Source organism: Crotalus tigris, unplaced genomic scaffold, assembly GCF_016545835.1.
Source record: "Crotalus tigris isolate CLP2741 ecotype Arizona unplaced genomic scaffold, ASM1654583v1 scf7180000018350.1424685, whole genome shotgun sequence".
Taxonomy (NCBI): domain Eukaryota; kingdom Metazoa; phylum Chordata; class Lepidosauria; order Squamata; family Viperidae; genus Crotalus; species Crotalus tigris.
In genome coordinates, this window is record NW_024096959.1 from 618,395 (window position 1) to 638,886 (window position 20,492).

At 39.2% G+C, this 20,492-nt stretch overlaps 1 protein-coding gene across 2 annotated transcripts in view; it reads left to right on the forward strand.

Annotated features, from left to right (window-relative positions):
• Positions 1-17,780, forward strand: part of CENPE (centromere protein E) — a 61,901-nt gene extending 44,121 nt beyond the window's left edge. For both annotated transcript variants that reach the window (XM_039350688.1, XM_039350689.1), the window contains 11 exons: positions 4,116-4,187; positions 5,419-5,631; positions 6,951-7,160; positions 8,477-8,683; positions 9,137-9,358; positions 10,090-10,293; positions 10,932-11,044; positions 13,087-13,184; positions 13,606-13,765; positions 15,461-15,723; positions 17,480-17,780. In XM_039350688.1, the coding sequence (XP_039206622.1) occupies positions 4,116-4,187; positions 5,419-5,631; positions 6,951-7,160; positions 8,477-8,683; positions 9,137-9,358; positions 10,090-10,293; positions 10,932-11,044; positions 13,087-13,184; positions 13,606-13,765; positions 15,461-15,723; positions 17,480-17,577 (1,860 nt within the window). In that variant the 3' untranslated portion in view covers positions 17,578-17,780. The remainder of the gene's footprint in view (positions 1-4,115; positions 4,188-5,418; positions 5,632-6,950; positions 7,161-8,476; positions 8,684-9,136; positions 9,359-10,089; positions 10,294-10,931; positions 11,045-13,086; positions 13,185-13,605; positions 13,766-15,460; positions 15,724-17,479) is intronic.
• The last annotated feature ends 2,712 nt before the right edge of the window (positions 17,781-20,492 follow it).

A 20,492-nucleotide genomic window follows, 5' to 3' on the forward strand; every position in this document is an offset into this window, starting at 1 on the left:
TGTGGGCGTTTTTCTATCTCGATGGCTTCTCTGATTATTCTGTTATTAAAATGTTCACTTTTGGCAATGGTTCTGGTATTTTTAAAGTCAATTTCATGTCCTGTGGCTTTAAGGTGTTGGACCAGGGAAGATGTTGGTTCCTCTTTTTTGACTGAGTTCTTATGTTCTTCAATGCGTGCACTTATTCTTCTGTTGGTTTGTCCGATGTATGTGGTGGGACAAGTGGTGCATGGGATTTCGTATACTCCTTGATTTTCTAATTCAATTTTATCTTTGGGGTTTCTAAGGATGGTGGATATTTTTCTGTTTGTGCAGAATGCTGTTTTGATGTTGTGTTTATGGAGGATCTTACTGATTCTGTCTGTGGTGCCTTTTATGTATGGGAGGAGGGCTTTGCCGTTTTCTTGTTCTTTGTCTTGGATTTTAGTGGGGGTTTCTTTTTGGATTAGGTTTGTAATCTTATTTCTATGGAATCCATTGGATGTTAGTACATTGGTGAGAGTGTGTAGTTCGGTTTTTAGGTGTTGTTCGTCAGCTAAGCGTGGAGTTGAAACCAGCCTGACCAAAATCAACCCCGACGATGCTAACAGAATCAGACTCGAAATCACCAACATCCTCTGTACCAGCAAGCCACCCAAAAGCAACTTACCCAAAGAGGAACAGACAGCACTACGTAACCTGAAAGAAGACACCAGCATAATAATCCTACCAGCAGACAAGGGCAACGCCACGGTGGTTATGAACACATCTGACTACCAAACCAAATTAACCAACCTACTCCAAGACTCCACATACAAACCCCTAAATACAGATCCCACCACCTACCTGGAAAAAACCACCAGATCCAAAATAAAAGCCTCCCCCATTAGCGAAGAGATCCAGCAAAGAATCATTCCCAGAGAGAAATCATCCAGATGCCCCAAACTCTATGGTCTCCCCAAGATACACAAAGAAGGAACCCCACTCAGACCTATAGTCAGCTCCATAGGCTCACCTCTACAAAACCTAGCCAAATTTCTCGCCAAACAACTACAGCCCTATGCAGAATCCATCACCTCACACGTAAAAAACTCATTCCACTTTATAGAGATCATAAAGAAACAAAACTTACAGCCCAGCGACCTACTCGTGAGCTTTGATGTCATATCCCTCTTCACCCAAGTGCCTATCAAAGAAGCCTTGACAGCTATCCAAAACAAATATAACCCCCCCAAACACATCTTAGATCTGACCAACCACTGCCTATCCAACACATACTTCATCTATAATGGACAAAAATACAAACAAACAGAAGGAGCACCCATGGGATCACCCCTCTCACCTGTCATTGCCAACCTCTACATGGAACACTTTGAAACCCAAGCTCTAGAAAAATCGGATCACAAACCCAAACTCTGGCTCAGATACGTAGACGACACCTTCATAATCTGGCCACATGGGAAAGAAAAACTGGACAACTTCCTCACACACCTCAACAGCCTACACCCCAAAATACAGTTCACCATGGAAACAGAAGCTAACAACCAACTTCCCTTCCTGGATGTCTTAGTCTACAAGAAATCCAATGGCTCCCTAGGACACACCATCTACCAGAAGAAAACACACACAAACCGCTATCTGCACGCTCTCTCACACCACCACCCAGCACAGATCAACTCTGTAGCCAAGACACTCATCTCCAGAACAAAACGCTTAGCTGACGAACAACACCTAAAAACTGAACTACACACTCTCACCAATGTACTAACATCCAATGGATTCCATAGAAATAAGATTACAAACCTAATCCAAAAAGAAACCCCCACTAAAATCCAAGACAAAGAACAAGAAAACGGCAAAGCCCTCCTCCCATACATAAAAGGCACCACAGACAGAATCAGTAAGATCCTCCATAAACACAACATCAAAACAGCATTCTGCACAAACAGAAAAATATCCACCATCCTTAGAAACCCCAAAGATAAAATTGAATTAGAAAATCAAGGAGTATACGAAATCCCATGCACCACTTGTCCCACCACATACATCGGACAAACCAACAGAAGAATAAGTGCACGCATTGAAGAACATAAGAACTCAGTCAAAAAAGAGGAACCAACATCTTCCCTGGTCCAACACCTTAAAGCCACAGGACATGAAATTGACTTTAAAAATACCAGAACCATTGCCAAAAGTGAACATTTTAATAACAGAATAATCAGAGAAGCCATCGAGATAGAAAAACGCCCACACAGCATGAACAAGCGAGATGATACCTCCCGCCTACCAGCCATTTGGAAACCCGCCCTTATTGACAAACGACTCCCTAACACAAAAAATGATACCAGACCCACACTCACAAAAACCACACAGGATGTCACCACCACACATCCACGCAAAAAGCAAACCCAAAGCCACACCGATGATGAGGCACGACCACAAACCAGAAGCCAGACCAGAGCTGCATCATTAGCCACTTTAAAGCCCTCCAATCCATACATGAAGCAAACTGACACCCTCCATGAAAATGAGGCACGACCACAAACGCGAAGCCAAAAAATAGCAAGGCAGCCCAAAATCTTAAACCCCTCTGCAACTCAGACTAACCTGAGCACAACCAAACAGAACACTCCCCCAGCCAATCAGAGCACAGCCAACCCCCCAGCCAATCAGAGCACAGCCAACCCCCCAGCCAATCAGAGCACAGCCACGCCCCTAACCAATCAGAACACACCTCCACCCAATCAGAACACAGCCAAGCTCCCACCCAATCAGTTCATACCCCCACTGGCAGTTAAAAGGAAGAAACAGCTAAGACCACACATTGCTGCTCGAAGCACGAAGCTGAAAACACCAGCCTGAAGATGATGAATGGGACTTCGTCGAAACGTCGCCAAGACACTTCTAATTTTACGCGGAGAAAACCCGAACAACCAAAGACCTACATACAAACACCCGCGAAAACCTCAGAAAATATATATATATATATATATTATCTGTTGGGTGAGGCACCCGGTCTACCAACTATAAATCAGTCTGTTCTGCATTTAGCTCCAATCTAGGAGCATGTTTTTTATTCATAAAGGTAAAAAAGGATATATGCAGTGTTATCTTCATTTTAGATGTCAAAAGGGTCTCTCTCTCTGTGTCTCTCCCTCCCTCTCTCTCATTCTGCCCTTGGTCTGCCACTCCTCTTCCTTCTCTCTCTCTCTCCCTCACTCCCTCCCTCTCTCTCTCCGATCTTCTGCTCACCTGGCAAGCTGGCTTCAAGCTGTTCTCCAACAAGCTCAGGGGTAGGCAACCTCGGCTCTTTTATGACTCATGGACTTCAACTCCCAGAATTTCTGAGTCAGCATAGCTGGGCTACCTAGCTCTCTCCTGCCCTTCCTGCTTCCTGCTTCCTGCAGAGACGCAGCAAAGAGAGGAGCCTCACCCAAAAAGCTTTTCAGCTCCTCGGAGAACACCATGAGTGTACTCTCTTTTACACACACAAACACACACACACACACATACAGAGAGACAGACAGAGAGAGAAGCAGGAAAGCACAAGTGCCTCTCTCTGTCTCTGTCTCTCTCTGCAAATGGCAGATAAGGCTGGGAACCGCAGGGGAAGGCTCAAAGCACTGCATGCGGCTCCGGAGCCGCAGGTTGCCGACCTGTGACCTACAAGTTCAAAAGCATGCAAATGCAAGTAGATAAATAGGTATCACTTTGGTGGGAAAGTAACATGTTTCTAATGTCTTCAGCTAAACCTCAGCTAAGAAACGAAGATGAGCGCTGCCCCTTGAGTCGAACTCGATTGGACAGGGGAAACCTTGACCTTTATATACTAGTCATTACTTTAACAACAAACCTATCTAATCAGCAAAACCCAAAATCAAAGTTTCATTTTTTTTTATTTCAAGCACAAAATCCAAAAGCGGTTTCCAAATAGAAACAAAATTAATTATATTCATTCCTTTAATCAAAGCAGTCAATATAGCCATCTCTGCTAACTCCATCCATTTTTTGTGGCCATTCGTCCATTGCAAGAATCAAAGTGTCTTTTCATTTTTAGAGTTCTATTGATTATCATATTTAGTTGGACATAATCTGCTTATATTGAGATACTACTGAATATATATTCTTCTTTCCAGGATTCTGAAAGGAATGTCAAAAAGATGAAAGACTGCTTTGAAATCTTGGAAGAAAAAATATTCAGAATAACGGTAAGAGCGATCACCATTTTACTCTTATTTCCCATTGATTAAATCTTCATTAAGTGGCATTCTAACTTCTATCTCTTATCCTTCCTCTGCCTGTTCTCACACAAAGACTGAACTCCATTTTCAGCTGTACCCAATCTATCAGTGAACTTGTATATTATTGCAGAAAGAGGAGCACCTGTTTGGGGATCCAGGAGGTCTTGATATAGAAAGATGAGTTATAAATCTAGTACAGGGATCTTCAAACTTGGCCCTTTTATGACTTGTGAACTTCAACTCCCAGAATTCCTCAGCCAGCATGCCTGGCTGAGGAATTCTGGGAGTTGAAATCCACAAGTCATAAAAAGGCCAAGTTTGAAGACTCCTGCTCTAGTAGGTTCCTCAGAATAATTGCTACCCGAAGAACTCTTCTCTTGTGCTGCTGATCTTTGTAAAACAAACTCCTTTTAAGACCCAAGAAAACTATTCTATGGGTAAAATAAAATATTTTTTTCCAATTCTTTATAAGAAAATTCTCAGAGTTGTCTCTTTAGCCAATTTGCTAGTGTATTTCTTCCTCTGAAGGATGATCAGGAAGTTCTTTTTTTTCCTTTGGCAACTCTAAACAGATGCTGCAAATTGGCCCCATCTAGTCTATTTGGAGGGTTTTTCTGGTAGTCTCCCTGATCTAGACATTGGTAAGGCTGCTTAGCATAATGGCAGGGCACCTAGAAGCAACTACATACTTTGGAACATTTGGTATCAAGTGTCTTCAGATTATGGTAAAAAAAATACCTCACAATGGTAGTGATAACAGTGTGACTGAAACTCCATTTCTTTTTGAGAATATTGCACTTAAAAGATGGACAGTGTTGATCATGCCATTGTGGCTGCCATTTTGAGGTGTTGTTTTTTTTAATCACACCCTGTAGAAATCTTGCACAGCTCCTTTTCCCCAGCTGCCTGTGAATATATAATGAATGTTCTGCTCAGAAGACCAATGGTGAGGGGGAGGATTAGAGCAAGGACAGATCTAATGTTCAAGAATGGGTACAGTAGCTTGTTCACATGAACGCAATTCACAAAATGCACTGAGTGTTGGTTGATCAAGACATGTTTCTTAATAGCACTAGATTATGATCCTTTTATGAAATTTTGTTTTATTCCTGCTATGACTTCAGTGATTTTAAGAAAATCACTGATTTTAAAAGATGAAAACTTCAGTTAATTCCAGCCTGCTTCCTTTTTATTTCAGGAGGTTCTGAAGAAATTTCCAGAGCTGAAGAAAAGATCTGAATATTTCATAAACATCTCTCTTCAGATCAAGAATCAGTTTGATAGCAAGAAAGCCCTAATAGCCAAGTGGCTTCCTGACATTTCTCCACAGGAAGCCAATCACCTCAGAAGGCTTCAAATAGAAAATGAGCGCATAAGTAACAGCCTCTACGGCTTGTTGAACAAACTTCAGGTACTAGTTTTAAATAGTATATCGTATCACATCTTAAACTATTGCGTGGTTTGTTTAGTTTTAGTTTTGTATGTACAGGTGGACCATTACAACTGTAATGGAATCTGCCCATTCAGGTCGTAAATTGAACAGGTGATCACACAAGTAATCCAATTATACAACATTTTGGGACAGTTCAGTAAATCACCATGGTCATTAAGTGAATATTGGTCATTAATTGAATCCATTGTTAAGTAAACTTAACAGAGGTTGATTCATAAAATGTGATAAATCCCAGTCATGTGACCATACATCACTGTAAATGGCTGCAAACAACTGAAATGTGGTCACATGATTGTGGGGTGGCCATAGCCGTCAGAAATTCACAGCAAGGTTATAAGTATTATTGGGTTTTTGTCTGTGGTAACTTTGGTCATTAACGACTGGTCATAAGTCAACAACGATCTAAATTTATCCTTTGGTGTTAAACTATGATTTATGGTTAAGTGGGCCTTACACACTCAGTTGTGGCTTGATTAGGAAATTTGGTTAGACAAATTCCTAGATTAAAATCATGTATGAATCTTGTCAGTTCTTTTGTATGCTTTTCATTACAGGTAGTCCTCCACTTACAACCACAATTGAGCCCAAAATTTCTGTTGCTAAGCAAAACAGTTAAATGAGTTTTGTCCCATTTTACGACCTTTCCTGCCACAGTCAGTGAATCATTGCAGTTAAATTAGTATCACAGTTATTAGGTGAATCTGGCTTCCCCATTGACTTTGCTTGTCAGAAGGTCGCAAAAGGTGATCACATGAGCCAGGACACTGTAACCATCATAAATATGAGTTAGTTGCCAAGGGTCCGAATTTTTATCACATCACCATGGGGATGTTGCGATGGCCATAAATATAAAAATATGTCACTTTTTTCAATGCCGTTGCAACCTTGAACACTCACTAAGTGTAAATATGTTTAGATTTTTAAAAAGCTCTGTCTTGTATCAGAGCAGAGGTTTATCTAGCTCAACCTTCACCAGCATAAGGAACGGTCAATACTGCACCTCAGGAACAAAACAGCACTAACTCTCTTCAAAGATGAGCATCCTAAGATTCAATAAGTGGAAAAATAGGCCATTGCAGTTTTTAATAGGGACGGTAGCCCATGTTAAACAAGCCAAGTCTTGTGGCATCTTTGAAAGCTGACCAAAGTTATTATAAAATTAAAGTTTACTTATGGAGCAAAGCTAATATGGTGTGCAGCTTATCCCAAGATAAATGACTAAACTCAACTAGATTTTGAGCACTTATGTTCGGCTAATTAACCTTCATCTTCAACAGTACTTTTTTACCTGCTTGTGTGACAAAAGAAAGGAATACTACACAAACGTCAGCAAGTACACAAAGGAGCTGCTTGATGAGCGAAGAAATCAACATGTAATGCAGATGCAAGTTCAGCAACTCAGAAAGCCTCACTTGGAACAGCAGGGAGAGGGATCCCAGCAGTCTGGTGTCTCTGGACTGATCCAGAGCTTGGATGGCCTCACAGAGGTAATGCTTTGCCAAAGGTTGCCTATTTGGTGCTGGGAAAAGCAACATTACCAGGACATTGCTATATCTCCAAGCACCATTTACAAACCTCTCTCTCAATTAAACTACAGTTCAAAAGAATTAAATGGCCAAAATAACATGCAATTGGAAAATCTCACACAGTCTCACATTTGAATAGGGAAATATCTTAAGCATTGCACAACAGGACCTGAAATATTTGCTACCCTGTGTTGTAGGGTGTGGTAATAATTCCCATCATCTACTGATTTTTATTTTTATTTATTTAGAAAATTTATATTTGTTGCTTATACAACAATAAAAACAGTATCCTTGCAGCCCCCTGTTGACAGCAATCAGTCAAACAAGCCAGTTATTGGGTTCTATTCACTCTGGGTTCCCCAGGCCTGTTGGCAAAACCAGATCCTCAAAGCTTTGTGAAAGAGTGTCAAAGTGGGAGCCAGTCTAATCTCTGCGGGGATGATGAGTTAAGGTCACTCTTTAGAGCTATTTCCTGGACACTCATGTTCCAGAAGCCAATAGACAATTAAGGCTGATGCAACAAGATTCTGCCCCTGATCCACAATGATAATGTACAATGTCATTCAAAGGCCAAGGTCTACCAGAAGTCAGTGAAGGACTAAGAGCTACTGGCTTTTTTTTTTTTTTTCCCTGTTACTAGTCATTGCATCTTTCTCATCTGGATTCAGAAGGAAAAATACCTATGCTTCATTGAAGATAGATTATCAACAAAGTTAAAACTTTTTACCTTAATGTAACAATAGATTTCACTGCTCAATCTTGCTTTTCTTTCCAAGAGAGCTCAGAGCAGTTTCTGAGAGAAGAACCAAAAAAAAAGTAAATAAAACCATCATATAAAAAGTTGAGCATTCTATTTGACAAAAACAAAGATATGTATTTACATAATTCAGTGTGTGGGCTACCTTGCCAATTATATTTGAGATGGCACAGCAGAAGAAATACTAAACCAGATTTAAGAGTTTTTCCTAGAGGCTGTAATTCAAGGTAGAACATTTTCCAAAGTCACTCCTTGTTGTGTCCAATTAAGACTTGTAGGAAGAAAATAATTTATCTGTTGATATTTCATTCCTGCTATGATACACTGTGCACAAGTGGGAAGATAAATCAGATTAAAGGTTTCCGTTCAGTGCTTAGTGAGCTAGAAGGGTTAATACTGTATCTTTATTAAGAGATTTCTGCATACATTTCTTCTCAATTACTATGCTGCATAGTAGACAAAAAATAAGTCACAGTATGTCTTGACACACCGGCTCATTTTTATGTATTTCTTTGCACAGCAAATTTCAAAAGAAGTTGCTGAAATGGAAGAAGAACTCAGTGGCACAGAAGTTACGTTACAAGAGTTGGAACGTGAGAACATAGAGATGGAACAGTATTTGGAACAATGCTCAGATCATTTTGATTTGCACGGCTTTGAGGCAACAATAAAGCAAAATATTGAAAAGTTTCGGTCCATTAATCAATTCCTACAGCCCAAAGCTCAGGTATGAAATGCAGGTTTAAAATGTGTAGTACAATATTACTGTACTTTCCGGCATATAAGACGACTTTCGCAAGCGTTAAAATGGGCGCCAAAGTCAGGGGTCGTCTTATACGCCGAGTCGTCTTATATGCCGGAAATAATGGCAGTTTCCGGCATATAAGACGACTTTCTAGGCATGTGACTCGGCGCCGAAGTCGGGGGTCATCTTATGCACCTGGTCGCCTTATACGCCGGAATATATGTATTGTTTGTGTCTTGTTAAGGGTGGGCATGGAGACAATGCTGTACATGTAGTTGTGTGTTTCTTATAGCTTAATAATCCAAAGTAACTTGGACTATTGGACATGTTGATGAGTCTATAGAAACTGACTTCTGATGTAATTGAATTTCTCTGTGTAAGAGATAACAATGTAACATACCTACCCCAACATTTGTTACTTTGTTTATATTACAGCCCTATTTTCAAGTTAGATCGGAGCTGGAAGCCATAAACGCCAACTACTGCAGAGAGATTGATGCTACCCTGGAAGCATGTAGAAAAGAAACAAAGGAATTGATTCTGCAGTTAGATATGTTAAAGAAAGAGCAAAAATCCTGTGGTGTTGCTAATAAGAAACTAGAAGAAGAAGACCATAAGCTAGGATATAAACTGAATGCAACAGAACAAGATTCAAAGGTGTGATTTTGTTAAACTCTTATTTGGCACCTTAGTCTGATGTCTCTTCATTTGTTTAATTTGATTAATGCTTAGTTCTTTTCTATGCAACTTTTTCTAGTATGCCATTTATCAAATTTCTGTTTAGTCTCTGCTTTCCCAGATATGTGATGTTCCCAAATCCATTCTAATTCTTAAACAGGTTTCCTGACAGTATATTAGTTTTATCCAACTTTTCTAGTTGAAGAGGGCAGTTGGTAGAAAATTTGGGTCATCAGTGTGGCAGACTTTGACAAATCATGACAGTTTGATTTTTTAAAAAATCTACAGAACGATGCTTTTAAATCTATGGTGGCTGGAAATACGATGTTGGTAATTTCTGCCATGTGAAAACACAAAGAAAGAGGCGTTTTCCCAATAGATGTATGAAATGGCACTGAGTTACCTTCTACAAATGAGGAAGTGTACTTTCATTTTGCCTATATTCATTCTCTTTTTTGATGCTGCAGCTCTAACTATTCTAGTAGAAACGGTCTGTTTTTCAGGCCACACTTTTCTTATAAAGAACCCAGCATTCAAAATACTGGCGTTATTGTGATTGATCTTCAGAGCTTCAGATCCATTTACTGTAGCTCTGCAGGTTTCAGGGTCTCCCCTTATCACCAATAACAGCTAAACATTTTCTCCACCTTAGAAAAGAAAATCTGGAAGAGCTGTTCCATCTTCCAATAACAAACTTCTTTTGTTCAAAGAATCTACAGTTGAAAATCCAAGAACTAGAGAGCATAATAAATGAAGGAAGAAAAAATCTCCAGGAAAAGGAGAAAATAATAGCCACACTAGAAATGAAACTTAAAGTGAGAGCTTCCAGGAGCGAAGTCGTCAGGCTTCAAACTGCATTAGAGGAAAAAGAAAATTGCTTAAGAAATGCATTAAGTGAGAGAGAAACACTCAAGGTACTGTGTGCATTAACATAAGTGATATCTTTGCTTTGATGTTTCATGTTGGGAGCAAAACATTCTTCAAAATCATTTTTAGATTCATGAGATTCACACAAATGCCTCACACCTTCATACCTCCTCTCTGCAATTCCCATATAAAACCCACGCAATGTTGTTCTGGGTTGCTGGACATTGGAAGGCAAGTTTACATAAAAGGAACCATCAGCTCACAGTGCTATGCTTCCTTGCTTCCAGCCTTGCCCTGCCCAGCTCTTTGAGGCTAAACACACTCCTCCTTAAAGAAAATTAAAATCCTCTACAACTTTGACCTGTTCTCTAGTATTCTCTAGCATTTTTATGCAATTCAGTTATTTGTCGAACAAAACCATGGAAGCACAATTTCCTTCAGATCAATTATGGAACCAAGTGATTTGACAGGATGCTAATTATGCTCTCTTGCTGGATCCAAACCTCCATTTGAAAATGTTCCTAACATTATTACTTTGATATGAAGAAAGATGTAGTGTTCTTACTAAAAAAGTTGATTTGTAAAAATGGTTTCATTTTCTAAACTTAATGGCATATTGGGCACTTGGAAATATATAACTTTTGTTTTTCAATTCTCAAGAGATCATGTTTTGTTTTCTTACTAGGCCCAGGTGGACAAAGGTGTTGGATTATATAAAGAGGAAATTGAAGATCTGAAAACTCAGCTTGCTAAAGCTGATATGGCAAGAATGAAGCAATCCAAATTGTTTGATCGAGAGTAAGTTCCATTTCATTGAAAAAGGCAATTCTATAGAGTAATGGACTCCATGTTTAGACAGACCACTACCTAAAGCAAGAAGCATTAATCCAATACCTCTTGGCATCCTGGAGAGGTCCCTTGAGATGACATCTGTAGAACTTCAAGTTTTTTTAAAAAAATAATAGCAATAATGCCTATATTTTTTCATGATTTTGGTCTTCTCACCTGAAATTCCAAGATAGAACTTTCCAAATGTCACAAGATCTCAGCTGTTTTAAAGGTTTGTTTCAATTTCTGAACCTGAGCCACTAAGTAGAGACCTTTGCAGATCACTTTCTGGTAATCAAGTGCTTAGGGCTTACCTGTTCAAGAGTGCAGGAACAGCTTAAGAGACGTATTGTGCTACTATGCTTTAATAATTATTTATAATCCCAAGTTGTTCTGCATCCTCTGTTCACAATCATTCAGTTATACTAGAGCAATGCTAGCTGGAGAATTTTGGGAGTTGAAGTCCACACATTGTAAAGTTGCCAAGGTTGAGAAACACTGTACTAGAGGATTGAAAACAAAACAAGTCCTTTGTGCAGGGATCTCACTAAAATCCTAATTAACAAGCTACATGTGCTGTGGACCAGGCAACCAGACATTTTGATATTGCCTCCAACTCTTTGAAACATTCCTCACTCCACACTTCCAGGAAGTACGCATAGCCCAGTGGTGGTGAACCTATGGCACGTGTGCCAGAGGCGGCACTCAGAGCCCTCTCTGTGGGCACGCACGCCGTTGCCCCAGCAGGGTTCACCAGAGAAGCGAGCATGTGGCGTTGGCCCCCTGGGGATGCCCCGCAGATGATGAGGGACTAGTCCCTGCCACCCTGGTTCTGGCCCACCCACCCTACCATGCCCACCCAGTCTGCCATGACCACTGGAGCTGTGACCACTGCAGCCATGCCCACTCAGTGGTCATGCCCACCCAGTGGGCCACGCCCCCTAAGAGCACCACAATGCTGATGCGGCCCTGGCACTTTGAAATAAATAAGTGGGTTTTGGGTTGCAGTTTGGGCACTCGGTCTCTAAAAGGTTTGCCATCACTGGCATAGCCGAATCCTACTTATTTTTATGTAAACAAAATGAATCTATTCTGCTTGAACACCCTTTTGAACCATAGTTGTTTTGAAGCATCCAATTATAAGGTTCTAATTTCTATTTCTATTTAAAAAATATAAATTGTATGTTTTACTTTTTGACAGCCACTCAGAATCATCAGGGTCTAAAATTAAATATCCTAACTATAACCAGGCAATCAAGCCAATCTTTGGAATTTACATGGGTTTTTATAAAGGTAGGATCTAGTTAGGATGTAACTAGTTAGGATGTAATCTCCTGGGCCAATGGCAACAAAGGCCCCATGTCTTTTACTCATTGTCCAATTATTGTTTGTACATAAATAAGGCCTCTCTGATGATATTGACAGGTATAAGTCAAGGTGGTCCTTCAAATAATTTGGATCCAAACAGTTTCAGGCTGTTAAAGTTGAATTCTAATACTTAAGTTTGGGCTCAGAAACACACACTGACAATCAGCAACTAGTCAACATATGTTTTACATAATCAGGTCATTAGCTGCAGCAATAGCTAATACCTGTTTCAAATTTGAAATGTTTTGCCACTCTTGTGCTCTGCCTCTTTAGCCTACTGTAGTCTTTAACTGAGCCCACCTTAAAACAGAACACTTTTTTTTTTAAGAATTCATAAAGGAGACAAATCTAGAAACAAAGTTTGTATTTGAATCAGGAAAAAAAATTGGTCTCTTCTATTTAAAAATAAAAATCAAATCAAATGAGACATGGACTCTTGAGTGCATTGTAGATTCAGAATTGACAGATGGATGAATAGATAGTAATTTTTCCAACATATATTATGGTACTGGAATAATCTTAGATTGTCAACAGGGCTTTTAGGAAATTTGTAGCTGAATTCAACCTTATTTGTTTTTACAAAAACTAATTGTAGACTAAGATCATTAATAATTTGATTTAAAACTGAATTTTCACTGTTCTAGAATAGCAAATGCCAAAGCTCTGGCAGATCATCGGGAAGAGCAATTAAGAAAGTTGAAAGAAGAACTTCGTAAAGCGCAACAAGAACAGGATGTAACAGGTAAATACAAACCAGAGTGCTGTCTCCTGGCTGTATGAAATAGGCGTTTAAGGTACAGCATTAAACAAATGGTAGTCAAACAGGAAAACATTTTCATCTTTCAAGCACATTCTTTCATGTGTTCCAAAAGTGCTAAGAAATATTTTCAGGGTTATTTTGACAAAGTCCTACTTGAATATATTTATGTTGATAAATTTTCATTAGTGCTAGCTCCTTTTAATCACCTCAGTCATTTACAATCATAAAAGTTGGAAGCCTCTCATCCTGTGATAAAACCTTCAACCTAAACCACTGTTTCTTGAATGTGTGGTCCCAAATTATACCATGTAATGAAATGAGGTGATTTTGAAAAAATTGTGAAGTTTGGGTGGTAATATTGTCGTTGGAAAAGGCTTACAGTGCTGGATCTTTTCATTTTCAGTAATGTCTAACAAAGACCTTCCTCAGCCATCTCTACCAATTACTTGTGGTGGCGGTAGTGGAATTGTACAGAATACCCATATGCTAGTGTTAAAATCTGAACATGCAAAGCTGGAAAAGGAATATGCTCAACTCAAGAAAGAACACGAGCTACTGTTGACGTAAGTCATCATATTTCACCTGGAAACATAGCTTACAATGATTGTACGTGTATGGATTTTTCACACAGAACAAGTAAATTTGTCTAAAAGTTGATTAAGCTGTCCACACATTTGAAGATATTGGCCTGGCAAGATTCAAACATAGAGGACTTTGTAAACTATATTGTGGAGCTGGTGATTAGCTTTGGCATGCTTCCCAGTTTTATCAGATTTTTGGGGTTGTTTTGCACAGGAGAAAAAAAAAACTTGTTTTTTTTTAGTGTTCACATTTAGAAAGCTGATGTTTTGGATGTCTTCCGGTGAAGATCATCCATTAATGCTAGCACTGGATGATGCCAAGGAAAATATCTGTGGGTACATTGGTGCCTGTGAGTGAGGACCATCACTTTTTTTAGGATTGCATCATAATTAGAGTTTAGTAAGCCCTGGGGAGTTTGGAAAAAAAAACTAAAAGTTTCCAGTAAAAAACAATGTTTGCCCCAAATTCATGATCTAATTCAGAATGGCTTTTCCTGGGATCACGTTTCTTACTTGCCAGCTGTCCATATCCTGAAAACAGGAAGTTAAATTCTTAGTGGACAATCTTTTTGCTGGCTGGTAGCTAAACTTAAGGGCCTGAAGATTGCAGTAGATTGACTTGATTCAGAATGGGCAAGAGATACGTTTTCCCATTTCTTGTGAGCATTGGGGGTACAATTGTTTTTTTTAAAATATATATATATATGTATTAGGACTTAGAATGAAATCCTCATTACAGGTAGTCCTTGACTTGCAACCATTCGTTGAGTGACCATTTAAAGTTACAACGGCACTGAAAAAAGTAACTTATGAAAGGTTTTTACACGACCGTTGCAGCATCCCTGTGGTCACGGGATCAAAATTGGACACTTGGCAACTGGTACATATTTATGATGGTTGCAGTGTTCCAGGTCATGGGATCCTGTTTTCCGATCTTCTGAAAGCCAACATCAATGAGGAAGCCAGATTCACTTACAACTGGCAAGGAAGGTTGCAAAAACTCACTTAACAACTGTCTTGCTTGGTAGTGGAAATTTTGGGCTCAGTTGTGGTTGCAAGTCAAGGACTACACTAGACAATCAACTTACAACAGTTCATTTAGTGGCCATTTGAGGTTACAACAGCACTGAAATAAGTGACCTAGCATTTTTCACACTGCTCAGAATCCCCAGGGTCACATGATAAAAATTCAGACACCTGACAACTGACTCTTATTTATAATGGTTGCAGTGTTCCCAGGGTCTTTTGTGACCTTTTCACAAGCCAAGTCAGATTCACTTCACAACCACATTATTAACTTAACCACTGCAGTGATTTAGTTAACAACTATGGCAAGAAAGATCATAAAATGGGACAAAATTCACATAACATTCTTGCTTAGCACTAGAAATTTGGGGCTCAGTTGTGGTCATTGGTCAATAGTGGGTCAATAGTGAGAAATTATTCTACCAAGTTTTAACAATTATGCCAAGGGCCGGCATCAAAGATCACAAAAGGGAGTTTGAAGGTCACAGGTTGCCCATCTTGTTATAAGTCATGAATGTATGGATAACAAAAGACAAGCATGCAAGTCTGGCAAAATCTTAGAAAAAGAAAACGAACAGGCTCTGCAGAATAAGGGGAAAAAAACATTATCTGGGCACCAGGTGATTAAGTATATCTAATATATGTTTTAAGAAATGGACTTTCCTTGAAAGAAGAAATTAAGAAATGGAAGGAGCGAGCTATGAAGAAGAAGGAGCGTGCCTTGGGAGACACAGCTGAGGAGCATAAAACCAAATCTCCAAAGAAAGTGTCAACTTCATCTCTTTCGGCATTGCCAGCCTCTCCCTGCAGGGAGCGCTTCATGCAGCCAATTTTGCCTTCGGACACGCCCCAGTTGATGCCATCGAACAGCCAGGGAAATTTCTTTGATAACTCATGCTTAGGTGTTACTGCCAGTAAGTAACAGCATAACACATTCTTAGATGCTAAGACAAAGATCCTATTTTAGAGTAAGGCTGTGTTGTGATCACAAAAAAAACCCCTGTGTTTAACAGCTTGTTTTGGAAGGGTAGATTTCTGATCCATTTGCTTTTTCTATGGATTGCAAAAAAAAAAAAATATCCTACAAAATGTAATGACCAGTAGTTAAAAAAAAATATATATATATCAGGAAATCATAGGATAGTTATTGTTTGTTCACTACAGGAGATAGCCAAGAGTTTATGATTTTATGAAATAAGGCACTGGGTTTTTACATGTTTAGAGGCTGTCCTGTTCCAGAAATCCTTCACTTGATAACTGATGTACCTACATGATAACCTCATGTAACAATAGAAAGCAATAGAAAAAACATACAGCACAAAACAGTTCTTGCATATAGTAAGATCGGATTGTCATAGTTCTCTTGAACAACTAAGGAGATGGTTAGGATGCTGGGCTGACAATTGACAGGCTCACATTCGAGACGCGGTTGCTACTGCGAGATGGGGTGAGCTCTTGTCACATGCTCTGGCTCCTGCCGACCCAGCAGTTTGAAAGCTGGTGACCGTGAGTAGATAGATAGGTATCACTTTCATGGGAAACTTAGCAGGGACATGAAAGGAGCCCCCAACAGGGTGTTTCCCAGGAACGGTGATATCACCATCACCGTTCAATCCTTTCAACCCAAAAGTACTTTGGTGCTCTTGACACGAATGTAGTAGTAGGTCTAAGAGAGCCACAGTTTAATTTGCCATTTAGCAAATTACATACCCAGGAAGTAGTGTGCTACCACGTGATTTAAGTAATCTGCTCATCTAATGTGGTCATTAATCTCAAATTCATGAGAATTAACAGTGTGATGTTTTAAAAATGGAAGGGTTCCAAACATTTATTATCTCCAATGTAACCTATTCTCTTGTAGTTATATTAAGTTACTCCCTTTGATCTTTAGCCATTCTAATAATTATGGATTAAGGATGGCCTCTTATTTCTATACTCTAACCATCCCCAAGTATAGAAGAGTCTTTTCCCTAGCCCGTTTCAATGTCTTGCCCTCAGCACTACTCAATGGGCGATTCAAGAGGCTCATGTTTAGTGAGCGACTATGCCCCTATGATAGGGTTGAAGTTGAAACTGTGGAGCATGTCTTATCATACTGCCCTATGTATAACACAGCCAGAATTAAATTACTGTCTCTCCTTGGAATTGATCCCTCTGGTTCTAATGTTAGTAATTTGGTTTTATATTGTCTAGGGCAGTGGTTCTCAACCTTTCTAATGCCGTGACCCCATAATACAGTTCCCCATGTTGTGGTGACCCCCAAGTGGGTGTGGCCACCAATAAGAGGGAGTAGGACAGCTAGGGAAAAGGGAAAAAAATGGCGGACTGCGTGCTTTGGCGACCCCCGCGAAATGGTCATTCGACCCCAAATGGGGTCCCGACCCACAGGTTGAGAACCACTGGTCTAGGGGATGGCTCCTCCTATATTACTTCTCAGGTTTCTATATTTCTTTTAAGAGCTGTAACTATTAGAGGAGAACGTTGTAATTCCCCTTAGCCAAGGCTTCTGGTGTTAATTGTTTGTGATTATATTTTTCTTGTCTTTTCTTTTGTTGCACTTGTATTTTGGTCTGTGACCGCAAAATAAAAATTATTATTATTATATATTGAGTTACTCAGATATTTGTAGTTATTTTTATTAACTTAATTACCAACTCTTCTTTCTAACAGACACAAGACCTGGCAGAACAGAATCCGAAGAAAACGACTTTAAACACTGGCTTTCATCAGATGATAAAGGAGATGTTTCTAATTGTAAGACTCAGTGACAGTCAGATTCTTTCATAGATGCTGGGCAAGACTGGCAGATGCCACTTCATTTTTCCTCTTCTGACAAGATAAAACGGATGGTCTTTGAACATACGTTCCATCATGATCATATGTGTTTCTTACTTTTATTTGGTGTATCCATTAGAAAACTCATTTTCTACTGTATTTTTAAACACATAAATAAAATACCTTTACATAAATATTTCTACTGGTTAGCAGTGTAATTTTCAGTTTGTTTGATTATAAGTGGGTTTGTTTATTTGCTTTTGTAAAATGAAGTCTATACATCCTATTTGACCCCTAGAATTCTCCCCAAAGCCAAATTAGATCTCAATTTAAATACTTTCTATTTGATTTCTAGAATTCTCCCAAAATCTAAATAAGGTCAGTGTTATTAGATCTCCCCAGCTGGTAACATTTCACAGGTGTCTATATGTGCAATGATACATATGCATCAATATGTCCCCCCAAAAATGAAAACTTCCTGATCATGACTATAGCTCAGTGGTTCTCAACCTGTGGGTCGGGACCCCATTTGGGGTCGAACGACCATTTCACAGGGGTCGTCAAACAACGTAGTCCACCATTTTTGTCCCCTTTTCCTTAGCTGTGCTACTCCCTTTTATTCTATTGGCTTTTGAAAGCCAATAGAATAGACTCTCTTGAATAGAGTCTAATTCTATTGGCTTTCAAAAGCCAATAGGAATTGTCCAGGCTGTCTCTGCCCTGCTGAGCCCGCCAAAAGTCCCATTCTGCAAACGGTGCTGCACCAGTTGAGTAGTCCTCGACTTACGACCGGTTGAGTAGTCCTCGACTTACGACCGGTCTGGGGTCGCGGCATTAAAAAGTTTGAGAACCACTGCTATAGCTGAAATAATCTTGATAAAATATGAACAGTAAACTCAAAATCCTAAGCAGACATTTCACTGGATAGACAGGTTAGGAGTATGGAGTCCTTAGTGCTCTCTGAGCTTGGTTGTTTTCTTGTAGATGTTTCATTACTCAACTAGGTAACTTTTTTTGGTACTAGAATGGGGTTTGCTCCCTGTTTATACAGTGTTTTGACCTGCCAGTGTTGATGAGAGTGTTGTTTTCTTGGGAGTTTCTTTTGGGGGGTTGTTTACTGCTTGACTGTTGATTGTTGGACTGATATTAATCTTGCTTATGTGGGTATTGATTACTGACGAGAAGCAGTCTTAATCTTTTTCTTCCCTTTTACCTTTTTATTTTTTCTAAGTGGTACATAGCTGTTGTTTATCTCTATGTGCCTGTTGATAGCTGATTTGTCTGAGTGCCAGGATTCATGGAATTCTTTACTGTTTTTGGACTTAGCTTGGTAGAAAATTCAGTTTCACAACTGAATCTATGGTTAAATCTTGCTGTGCAATTAAGTGTTCATCATATCTTCTGACAGCTAATTGGTATATATGGATGTGTTCTACTAGTCTTCTGGCTATCTCTCCTTTATAGTGTCTGTTAAAGTCTTTATACTGTATGTTCTAGATCAGGGAAGTCTTTATACTGTATGTTCTAGATCAGGGGTGTCAAGCTGCCGGCCCGCAGGCCGGCCGCATCATCAGGAAACAACGCCCACCCCATTGCCGGCAATGGAAAAAGCTCCGATACGTTGCGTGACATCACGTGACATCGCGAGTTTGACATGTCTGTTCTAGATGACATGTTTTTTCTTCTGCTGCTATTATGTTTTTTTGTTTACTTAAGATGCTTTGGAGGACTATAGTTGATTTTTGTTCTACAGTAATGCTGTGTGATTATAATAGTTTCTGAAATTTTATATAAATATATGACAGTGGTATCATGCATAGCTTGTGTTAGTTGTGCTATAGTGTTTGAATGGTCAGGAACATTTTGATAAAGTTCTGTGGATATCCATTTTGTCAGAAGAGTTATACAGATGGATTGTTTTCTTCTCTTGATGTTCAGGATTGCTGCATTGTGTTTTGTTGTTGTTAGTTGCAAAGTCATGTCCAATCCATCGCGACCCTATGGACAATGTTCTAAATAGTGTTCTTACACAGCTTCTCTTATGGAAGATTGGGTTGTTATTTTGATCATGAATCACTTATGGGATGGGTTTTGCAATAGATTTCTGTTTCTAATTTTCCACCATTTCCTTTGCTGATGAGAATATTAAGGAAAGTTAGTGTGTAGTTTTCATCTTCCCTTGTGAATTTTATTCCTTTGAAGAATGTTATTTCATGTGTCTTCTCTAGTTATTCCTTTTTTATAATGGCAAATGTGTCATCTACCTAGCAGATCCATATTTAGTTGTATACGTGGGAATTCTATAGTTTCTAGCTGTAGCGTTAACATCTCTGCTGGGAGTCCTGAAGTGATGATCCAGTAGATTCCATGAGATTTAGGAATGTTGTTCATTAATTTATTTTCTTATTTTATGTACCCACCAGAAGCAATCTTCTAGCTTTTTGAGATAATGCAAAATTGGCTAGATGATGTCACTTAGCTGAGTTTACAGGGATAAAAAATAATTGACTGTTAAAGCCTAGAAGATCTCCTAAAGATAGAAGAACCATGTGCCAAACCACAACAATCAAGGGAATAGGATTCCCTAACTTAGGAACAATGCAAAGAAAAACTATTTTGTACATGCTCAATCATTGGACTTCTGAGAACAAGGATATTGTATGAAGGGCCTCTCTTGCTGATCTTAAAATCAAAGTAGGACTTTTAAGGATTTGTGGAATCCACAGAAATACTGTTATTTAATAATATAGCCATACAGCTCCCACCCTGATGAGATTCTAAAAGTCTTTGAAAATCTGGCTATTCTCCCAGACCATCACCAGGATCATCTGGAGCTAGATGATCTAAAGTTAATAAATAAACCAGTAAGAATGTTTTTTCCAACTAGGTGCCAACATCTGACAATAGC